The sequence below is a fragment of the Mytilus edulis genome, chromosome 5 (genome assembly GCF_963676685.1).
Source record: "Mytilus edulis chromosome 5, xbMytEdul2.2, whole genome shotgun sequence".
Lineage (NCBI taxonomy): Eukaryota > Metazoa > Mollusca > Bivalvia > Mytilida > Mytilidae > Mytilus > Mytilus edulis.
The window spans coordinates 6,748,321-6,759,671 of NC_092348.1; the positions used below are offsets into that span (position 1 = coordinate 6,748,321).

The following is an 11,351-nucleotide window of genomic DNA, read 5'->3' on the forward strand; positions in this document are numbered from 1 at the left end:
TAAAAAGACATCACCCACAGAGATAATATTCAACTAAAATAAATACAGCATCATGACTCGAAAGTAGAACTTGAATCTAGCTACTACAAACAAATTTTTTTTTTCAATAGCAAATTCCAAAACAGGAAACAAGATAATTATCCTATTTCCCCGGATAATTTTTGCTAAATTTTACTTAAGTCTAGATCTGTAGTTTTTGATTCAATGGCAAGATAATGCTAAAAAACGTCTTAATTTAACAATGCAGTGGTATTAACATTATAAGAAGTGTCCGATTTTTCGAAACATTTTAGGCTAAATAGAAATTGGTGAGATGATAATTTTTACAATTTCATTTTTTTTTCTTATTGCCATAGTTTTAGAAAATAAGCATAAACTGTAGTTCCACCACCACGACCATTGCTGGTTGATCAACTTGATGAAAAATTCAAACATTATAGTTGACGACCATTGCTGGTTGGTAAACTTTATGAAAAACACAAACTTTATAGCTGACGACCATTGCTTGTTGATCGACTTGATGAAAATCACACACTTTATAGTTGACGACCATTGCTTGTTGATCAACTTGATGAAAAACACAAAACTTACAGTTGACAACCATTGTTGGTGGATGAACTTGATGAAAACCACACATATTTGTTGTTGACGATCATTGCTGGTTGATTAACATAATCAAAATCACACTGTATAGTTGAAGACCGCTGCTGGTTGATCAACTTGATGAAAAACACAAACTATATATAGTTGACGACCATTGATGGTTGATCAACTTTATGAAAAACACAAAATGTATAGTTGACGACATTGCTGGTTGACAACCATTGATGGTTGATCAACTACATGAAAAACACAAAATGTATAGTTGACGACCATTGCTGGTTGATAAACTTTATGAAAAACACAAACTTTATAGCTGACGACCATTGCTTGTTGATCGACTTGATGAAAATCACACACTTTATAGTTGACGACCATTGCTTGTTGATCAACTTGATGAAAAACACAAAATTTATAGTTGACAACCATTGTTGGTGAATGAACTTGATGAAAACCACACACTTTTTAGTTGACGATCATTGCTGGTTGATCAACATAATCAAAATCACACTGTATAGTTGAAGACCGCTGCTGGTTGATCAACTTGATGAAAAACACAAACTTTATAGTTGACGACCATTGATGGTTGATCAACTACATGAAAAACACAAAATGTATAGTTGACAATATTGCTGGTTGACAACCATTGATGGTTGATCAACTACATGAAAAACACAAAATGTATAGTTGACAACATCGCGGGTTGACAACTTGATGAAAAACACAAACTATATTGTTGAAAACTTTGCTGGTTGGTCGACATCGTATCGATGAAACAGAAATCCAGAGCTTTTTATGAGGAGATTTTTAAGAAAAAGTGTATAGATGACGGTCGCAAAGTAATGGCAAAAACTCACTTATTACCCTTTGTGCCAAGTGAGTTAAACAAATAAGTTTAAAATTACAAAGTTCTTCAGAAAAAGAATAGATATTGTTGCTGTTAACATATATACTATAACCCTGAGATAAATTAGAAAATTGTGCCTATAATTCTCATTAAACAGTTTGAAAAGTAATCGTAAACATTATACTTTCTTCTAAAATATAGAAAAAATCCAAGATATGTATCGTTGTGAAAATGGGCTGCTCTCTCATTGGCGTATATACGTCATACATGTATTGAAAGTTTTTGTTTTCAATGCAAGCTTGAAAACATTTAGACATTTATTGCTTAAAGATTCATTTGAATACTGCACACGTAAATTTTTAATCTCATCTTTGTTCTCATGGCATTGAAACACTATTCTTTATAACACTTTTGGTCTATCTTGAAAGTATTGGCGCTGAAGTTCTAATGCCTTCTTGTAAATTACCAAGTCCATGCCGTCTATACAACGTACTAACCGTGCATTCAATATAGTTTCTCCACCGGAATGCGATAGTTCTCCTATTAACTGAAACAGAGACCCTGCTTCCTCTAAAGGTTCTATGAGAGATGTGTTAACCTTCAAAGAACATCCGGTCTTCGGGTCTGCAAGGAAAGCCCGACAGTTTTGAAAGTCGTGTTGAAGTAACCTGCAATAATTAAAAAACACAGATAGTAATATAAAATCAAAGAGCTGATAGCTCTGAAGTGGAAGAAGGTGAATAAAAGGTAACTTGAATTACCATAAAAGCAGCCCCACTTACCCAGGCTGCTTTGTTCCATTATCTTTAAAATGTATTTTTTTTTCTTCAAACAAGAAAAGGTCATAAGTACATGGATTTCCCGTCCGTACAATCATTTTCTATGTTCAGTTGACTATGAAAATTAGGTAAAATCTTTAATTTGGCAGTAATTAAGAAGATCATATCAAGAGGAACACATGTGTACTAAGTTTCAAGTTGATTGGATTTCAACTTCATCAAAAACTACCTCGACCATAAACTTTATAACCAGAAGCAGGACGGACGGACAGACTAGAAAACATATTGCCCATAAATGGAGCATAAAAATAGCAAGACTTGTTACATACCTGCCAACTTTTGAAAGTTCCCATATGGGTTTTTACTGCACAACAACAATTTTAAAGGTTACAATTTTTAGCGACGTATTTTGCAAGATCTGGATGGTCTAGAAAAAGTGTCATATTTGTATGATGAACTTACATGCCTTTTCCTTAAGTCTGGTTGCATGATTCTAGTTATATATTAAATCGGTAGAAAAAATATACATGAAGCTAGCAGACCAGGGTTTATTTTCCAAATTAAGAATATTAGATGCTTGTTGAAATTTCCAATTTTGAATTATGCAGATGGACCTTTAACAGGTTGGGAACAACACTCCAAATGAGGGTAACCTAACTGGAAGATCATCACAACCCAATGTAAAAAATGAGCACAAAAAAAGTCATTTATATTCATATTATTTGATGAAACTTTTCCCCAAGAACTATGCATCTATTAAGTACTGAATGGTCAAAACATCATGTTTTTTTATCGACATAAATTTTGTCGTAAATGTAACCAAATGATGTAGAAATTGTGTTTTTTCTTCAAATTTCCATCAAATTGTAATGTTTATAGTTCCCTTATTGCCTCTCTATAAAATAATAAGAAGAATCTGTTTCTTGTTTTGTTTTGTTTTGTTTTGTTTTTGACAAATGATTGTTCACTGCTTGCAAATGAATCATTATATTTATATATCTTATCTGTATATATTTTTGTTCATGTCTCCATCTCCTTATCATTTGTAAAAGTATAGACAAATAAGAAAGAAATAAGCTCCACATGTATATTTGCAATATCGTAAATTAATTGAAAAAAATAACATACACTAACACTAGTACTGCATGGATTTTAAGCATTATGAAAGTCATATTTGTAGAAAGCTTATTAAAAACTTAAAAACAGTGTAAAATGTCTTGCTATTTCTTAGCTTACACAATAAAATCTAATATGTACTAGCATTTACAAATATAAATTTCAACATTTTACTAGGAATTAATCTAACTACTAGACCTTTTATTAGTCTTTTTTTAGACCTTTTATTAGTCTAGTTGCACATATTGTATGTTAACTTCTGATCATATTTAAACAAATTTATCATATAAACTTCAATTTAATCCTTGAAAGGAGGTCTAGATTGCTAAAATAATTTATAAATTTTAATTTTTTTATTTGTCCAAAATCATTTAAATTCATTTAATCAACATCCTTTTATGATTATTTGATTAAAATATTAATCATTTATAGTCTTTTTACAATTTACATTTTTAAAAGCAAAATAACTGAAAACAGGATAAAACAAAGGGAAGTAACAAAAAAGTATTTCAATATTCCCAATACACATCGTTTTGATAACACAACGGCAGTTAGCCGGAGGTAAACATCGTTGATTACCAGTATGTTTGACACCCAAGCTGTCAAGTGAAGCCATATAATTATACATCTTCTTTGATGTTCAGGTAAAATTTAACACAGGTGTCAATTACACCCGTACAGTAGTAAGAAATGATCAAATATGGCGTCTGAAAAAATTCATAGACGGGAGTTTTTTCTCCTTAACGGGAGGTTCACATGTATGTTACGAAGGGCATCTAATTCACATGACAAAGGAAAACCATGAATAAAGACAACACTTTATATATCCTTTTATTTATATAAAAACAAAATCTTCTTGTATGCAGGATTGCAAATTCGTAACTTCAAGGGCGAACTTCTAAACAGGGCGAGTTGTCCCGATACCAAATTCACGCATGCGTAATACAAATATCTACAGTTAAAACATCCTGTTACAAGTAAACAAATAACGTTCATGTGGAAGAGATGAAATCTAATAATTTACATAAATAAAAGGGTCATATTCACGATAGTGATTGTTTTACAATCATAATTTACAAATTAAATGATTCAGATGCCTAATCATGTGTAAAAATCGGTGTCAGGAATCTAAGTTGTTTTGAAATTGTAATACACGAAATGAATGCGGCATACGGAGACTCAATGCAAATGGTCGGCCCCTTAAGTCTTCAGAAGACTTGACGTCTTCTTCCACTAAAAAATAGTCGAATAGTGTCCTTTTATTTATTTCGTTCTTCCTCGGTTAGTTAAAACAGTTTGTATTAATGGAAACAATACAACAATAAAGTATTACAATGTTACATGAAATTTAAATATGAGGTTCGGAAACAGCTAGGTTTGAAAGAACTTACATAAATCCGTTTCCCCTTATCAGTTAATTAGTGGAACAACTTATGTTGTCTTTGATGATACAACTTTGCAACATGACTTAGACAACGGATATAACTGTGTTTGCATGCAGTTCATCGGATTTAATTTTTAAAAAACTTTATCATGCAGGTGCACTCAAGATTAAATAAAATTAGTTAAGCATATTTATTTATAGGGGATTGGGAAACAAGTTTTGCAACTTATATTAATCCCTTTCCACTTTGCGGGTGTGAGCGCTGCCTTGTATAGCGACATTAGCCTGCTCTTTTTTGAAATTTACAAGGGTGTCTTTTACGTGCAAGAGATATGGCTCTCTCTTAACACGCGTGCGGGTCAGTCATTTATCGTCCCCTTCCGACGGACTATCATCGTTTCCTCAAGACCATACTCGCAAATAGTGTCAAGGAAGAGCCGAAAATTCAGTCCCCGAAATCTTAACGGAACGGGAATCGAACCAGGAACCTTTGTGTTAGTAGTCCGATGCACTAACCACTACACCACGGCTCTCATTAATAAATTTAAATAAAATTGAGAATGGAAACGGGGAATATGTCAGAGACAACCACCCGATTACTTGTGGAAAGATTATGTCCAATCATATTGAACATATATATCGTGATGATGGTGAACAATAATAACTTGCTATGGCACAAAAGGAGTGATTAACAAGAACACTATTTCAGTGCAAGTACTCATTTAATATTTCCCCACATGGTTTCGGTCTTATTTGCTTTTGCATATACTATAAACCAGGCTTAATCCACCATTTTTTACATTTGAAAATGCCTGTACCAAGTCAGGAATATGACAGTTCTTGTCCATTCGTTTTTGATGTGTTTTGTTATTTGATTTTGCCATGTGATTATGGACTTTCCGATTAGATTTTTCTCTAAGTTCAGTATTTTTGTGATTTTACTTATGTCTTTACACTGCAGATCAATAGTTCGATATAATTGGACAAAAACATGACCATATAAGGACTAATACTCCATAAGGAGTCATCAAATGGTTTCAAACTTTCAGTAATATAGCATGTGTACAGGTCTTGTATTGCACGTCGTATTTCTATGTCTATCTATCATAGTATTCAGGATATTTGGCAAAACCAGAAATGAAAATTCATAAACGTATGGCAATAATTCCTTTAGGCGTCATATAATAATTATGGTAAAAATAAGAAAGTATGTGAATCTTAATACTGATAGAATGTTAACCCCATATCCGACATCTATCTGTTATGATTTTCAAGATAAAAGACAAATAATGCATTTAACCATGATATTCCTTCTTCAATTTATTTTGCTATGGTGGCAATGGTTATTGTCCGATCGTATAAAAATACAGTTTATACTAGATCCCATAATATGAAACGTCCAAATTTTGATTGAAACTCTTTCAGAAAGACCATTAAAAATCAGTGAATCAGCATCAAATTGCTTCGATTTTTCTTGGTTTTTTTTTGTAGATATTGACGCCACGAAAGTTAAAGCAATAGCTCACATGGTCTTAATGTCAGATGAGCTAAAACAAATGATTTACGGTGTTCTGAGTAGAATACAGCAAACTGAACGATTAAACAGTAAAAGATGCGTATCCTTGCATTATGAGGAGAAAGTTTTAGAAGAGGGTTTCCCAATCATGTTTCATCATTCTTATAATTTGAGAAATCTTGGTCGGCATTGCTGTGCCTGAGGAGAAATATATGAGGAAGGTGTCCATGGGTCTCATATATGATGCTCCCGCTTGAATATACTATTATAAAAGGACATAACTCAAGAGCGGTAAAAGTGACGCTACCAAAATTTACAGTTGATCTGAGCGATAATGTAACAAGCATTGTGCATAAGTTTCGCAACATTTGGTTGAGGCCAACTTAAGTAAGAAAACAGAAACGAAAAATTCAACAATTTTTCCAGTTGTAAAGGGGCTTAACACTGGAACGGTAAAAGTGACACTACCGAAATTTCAGATTGATCTGTGATTTGAGGTAATAAGCATTGAATATATGATTCATAACGTTTGGTTGAAGCAAACAAGAGTTAGAGAACAGAGACAAAAAAATCGGTATTTTTCCATTTGAAGTAGGACATTACTGTAAGACTAGAACGGTAAAGGTGACACCACCAAAATTCAAACATACCATGTTTTGTGGTAAGTAGCATGGTGTATTAATTTCATAACATTTGGTATAGGCAAACTAAAGTTACAGAACGGAAACTAATTTTAGACACACGGACAATGTCCCCAGTCGTACAATTTAAAAACTGAGCAAATCCGATAAGAATGAACGAAGATAAATTTGTTTACACTTTTCCAAACATGCTGCAAAGTTGTGTTGAACTGGTCTTCTTTAAATACATAGTCAACTCTTCTTGAGTGTAAAATTACTCTTGTTCGTTCAATCATGAGCCCTTCCTCCTCCATTCTCAAATTCAGAAGTAGTTATTTACAATATTTATATAGAAATTAAAACTATATATATACGTCTGGGATCTATGGAGTTCTAAATGTGTGAAGCTCCTGTCAAGGCTCCGGGCAGGATGGCCCTGTACTCTTTAAGTGTAGCTGATATTGTTTTTATTCCTTAATTGATCTTGGAAAGAATGAGTATCTGTACTGGTCTTTTAGAATACGCTCTTGGTGTATGTGTTGACCTCACCATTTCCTGGTCCATGAATCACTAGGTTTGTAATATTTTTAGATAGGTAAATGTCTACCAATCTGTGTTTGGATCTTATAGACCATGGTGAAGCGGTCTTTGGAGCGTCTATCTTTAATGAGATTCCATTTAAGTCTCTCCATTAGAGAGCTGACACAACCCGGAGATACTATTAGTTATATTGGTGTAATCAGGATAACGAATTTATTTCTTATGAACAATTCCTTTACTCATTTTGAAACCAGGATGTAAAATTGTAAAAATGGTAATGAAAAATTTCCAGCGTAATATTTTTACAATGTTCATGTTGCTGCACATGGTCTTTATTTTTTGGAAAATTCAGAAAAATTTTGTGTTCTAATTGAGTTTACAAAAAAAAACCACAAAAAAACTAAATATTTTTTTAAAGCTTAAAAAAAAAAAAAAAAAACAATTTATTTTTAGCATTTTCTTCTTTTTTTTTCTTTTTTTTTACATTTTTTTTTCTTTTTTTTTTACATTTTTTTTTCTTCATTTTTTGCAAATTTTATTTTTTATTTTTTTTTGGCAAAATTTCATTTTTTTTTTTTAGTTTTGGCAAGTTTATTTATCATCGGGTGAACAAGGGTGGGTTGTTATTTACACCGGGTAGTATTTTTGCTGCATAAGAAATAAATTTTGATATTCATTGTAAAAGAACCTTGCTGCTCTTCTCTACACATGTTCCAATTATTTTTCTTAGTTGTTTTGGATTTTGATTTTTGATTTTTTTGTGTTTTGAACGCAACTTTTAAGCACCGCATTTAGGTTATTTCGTGGCGGCCAGTTTTCATTGGTGGAGGAACCTGGAGTCCACCCACCTTCGACTGAAAAACTGACAATCCTAGTCAATTATGATTGGAGTCGAGTGCACCGGCGTGAGCGGGGTTCGAACTCACAACATCCGTGTTGATTTGCTAGTGAATACTGTAGTAAATACTTAGACCACTCGACCACCGAGGCCTCAAAGATGTTTTGGATTGGGTCCTATACAGTGGAAGCATTATAAGGAGTTGGTCTAACCATGGTGATATATGCGTTGGCCTTAACATCAGGTTAAGGGTCATCATAACAAATGGACAAATATGGCCGTATTTTCACCTCTAAAACTACTCAGTGTACAGACTTGCCTGTGAAGTTTGGAAAGTTTTAAGGCCTGGCATCCACTAGATATATGAAAGTTAGATGCTTTTTGTGCTCCAAAAAGATAAAATCGTATTTGGATTTGGATTGACATTTTTTCCTTCCTGCAGAAGATGTAAAAATAAACAAACATCTGAATTACTTTGATACTGTCCACTCAGATAAACTCTTGAACTCACCTATAAATGTGTAGATATATATTGTCCATGCCAATCAAGGTCAATCAATACAAGAAAAACCAGTTCTTACCTGAGAGGGAGCATCTCAAAGTTATATCCCAACTAAGTTTATTTTTACACCTTCTACAGGAAGGAGAAAAATTCTCAATAAAATCCAAAAAAGATTTCATCTTTCCGATATGCAAAATACATTGAACTTTTATATATCTAGTGGATGCTAGGCCTTTAAACTTTCCAAACTGCACAGGTATGTCTGTACATAGAGTGATTTTGGGTTAAAAATTCGGCCATATTTGTCTTTGATGTTTTACCTAGTCTGTTTGATGTAAGTTTTTCACTGTATGTCGTGATCAAAGGTAGCTTCTATGTATTTCCCATGCTTAACTACATTTAAGGTGTGACCATGTAGTTGGTAGTTCTCAATTAGTAGATTTCCTTTGTTGATAATCAGTGTCGTAATGCACTTCTCGTGATGGAAATTAAACTGCCATTGTGTCTTCCACTCTTGGAGTTTGTTTACGTCATGTAATGTCTGGCTGTTATTGCTGTTCTTGATCTTCCTAAAAACTGCCTTATAGCTAACATTGTGGAAGGTCGTTTGTGTACAAAATGTAGGCCAGGAATAAAAGTATTCCAATGCTACTGTCAACTGTTGTACCCCCGAGATGACGTCTAGTGGTCGGATGTATGCCATTAAAGCAATACCGATTGGGTTTTCTTGCTGATAAAGTATTTTATCCACTGGAGTTGTAATCCTTTTTTTAACTACCTTAGTCAATGTTTGTTTTGTTCACACATCGTTGTCAACATAATGGAATTTGATGCTACTTTCGTACCTTCAAGTGAGAGGTTTAGTTAGCTTTAAAACAAGGTTTAATCCACCATTTTCTACATAAGAAAATGCCTGTAACAAGTCAGGAATATGACAATTGTTATCCATTCATTTCATGTGTTTGAGCTTTTGATTTTGTCATTTGAATAGGGACTTTCCTTTTTGAATTTTCCCCGGAGTTCAGTAGTTTTGTGATTTTACTTTTTCTGGTTTCCTTTTCTAGTTTCTTGCTATTTTGATCTAGATTTATCCAGAGTTTGGGTTTATGTGATCTGTTTGCTCTGAACCCGTTTTGATGGTCACCTAGAATCAAGTGTTGGTCACAGTGATCCATGATGATGTGTACAATATGTTCCAACAGTTTACAGCAGATGAGAGTCAATGAAACTCGTCGGTAATCGGAAGCTTTTGTGTTTTTCTCGCTTTTTTAGAACAAAGTTGGCAGCTAGACAGTTGCTTTGGATGGTTCAGGTGTCCAAAGATTTCTAGTGTCAGATATGGTGATATTTGTTTAGTTTCTTCTTCAAGTATATGTATAAGCTGGAATTTCATCAGCTGTCACAGCGACTTTAAATAGCCTTAGCTTGTACACTCCCGTCAGGCTAACTGTGACAGTGTTCATAGTTGGAAATGGACTTGGTCCCATATCTGGTATGTTATCAATATGTATATGTCTTCTTTTGTTTAGACATATTGAAATTGTTGGTTTAATATTGAATATGAATATATATGTTGGTGTATCACTGAGGGCCCTCATGGGGTTTTTGATTATGTGATTACTTGGCCGTTTTTTTAATGATTATTTGATTATTAAGCCAAATATTTCATGATTATTTGATTACCTAGGACTGTATTTTTAGTTTATGATTATTTGATTACTAAAGATAAGCAAATATTTAATGATTATGTGATTATATTGGCAAAAAAATGGTGATTATGTGATTACTAGGACCCCCCCCCCCCCCCCCATGAGGGGCCTCATCACTATGGAGTAGGACATCTTTGTCCTTTATGGTTACAACGTCTGGTGAGTTTTGGTTCCGGCTCTATCTTTAGATGATATAAAGCACAGCCTTCAATGAATATGTATGTGCCACTGGGTGTAGACTTCAGGATCAGCAAGAAATGTGGCTCTTTAATTATTAAGTGTCTCCAAATTCACTAATTCTAAAAAAAAATTATAACATTTCACCTGTTAGTTTAAGATTAGCTGCAGAACCGTACGTAGCTCTTGAGCTAGCTTCAGATGAGAAGAATTTTTTGAACTATATATCATATATTTTTTTTATAAATGCATTACCACGTCTGGCAAGGCTATTTTAATTTTTTTTCTGGGACGCCTCTGGGGGTACATGTAACAGGTTTTGTCTGATTACAACGTAATGAATAACTTTCATGGGCACCTTTCAAATATTATTTATGTGAAAGTTGACTTAGTGGTTACATGCAGTTTATAAAGAACAGTGCCTCTTACCAAACTGATTGTGGACGAAGTGATCGATGCCTACTATGCGTTTTAAAAATTCCCGCGAAAAAGGTTTTTGGCGGGAAATATTTCTCTTACCTTCCATTAATCCTTACTGATAATCCATCCATTGTGTAGCCATTTTCTACAATTTCGTTCAAAAGATAAGGTTCTCCATGTTTAATACCACCCATACTCTGCATTTTGAACCATGCAAAAAATGTATGTCCAGAACAAATACACGTTGATGGACTCGTTAACGAACAAATCGAACAAGTTCGAGAAGTTCGAAGGGAAGGATGT

General features: G+C 33.5%; 1 protein-coding gene across 1 annotated transcript; it reads right to left on the reverse strand.

Moving 5' to 3' along the window:
• Positions 1 to 1,751: 1,751 nt before the first annotated feature.
• LOC139522832 (CST complex subunit TEN1-like) lies at positions 1,752 to 11,347 on the reverse strand. The gene is made up of 2 exons (XM_071316423.1): positions 11,148 to 11,347; positions 1,752 to 2,115 (listed from the first exon to the last, which is right to left on the reverse strand). The coding sequence occupies exons 1-2, from the start codon at positions 11,249 to 11,251 to the stop codon at positions 1,848 to 1,850; spliced, it is 372 nt and encodes a 123-aa protein (XP_071172524.1). The 5' UTR covers positions 11,252 to 11,347; the 3' UTR covers positions 1,752 to 1,847.
• Between the last annotated feature and the right edge of the window lie 4 nt (positions 11,348 to 11,351).

Excerpts from the sequence above, each read along its gene's own strand:
- LOC139522832 (XM_071316423.1), bottom strand. The coding sequence starts at position 11,251 with ATGCAGAGTATGGGTGGTATTAAACATGGAGAACCTTATCTTTTGAAC. Across the intron at positions 2,116-11,147 it reads TCAGTAAGGATTAATGGAAG|GTTACTTCAACACGACTTTC; the intron begins GTAAGAGAAATA and ends TAATTATTGCAG.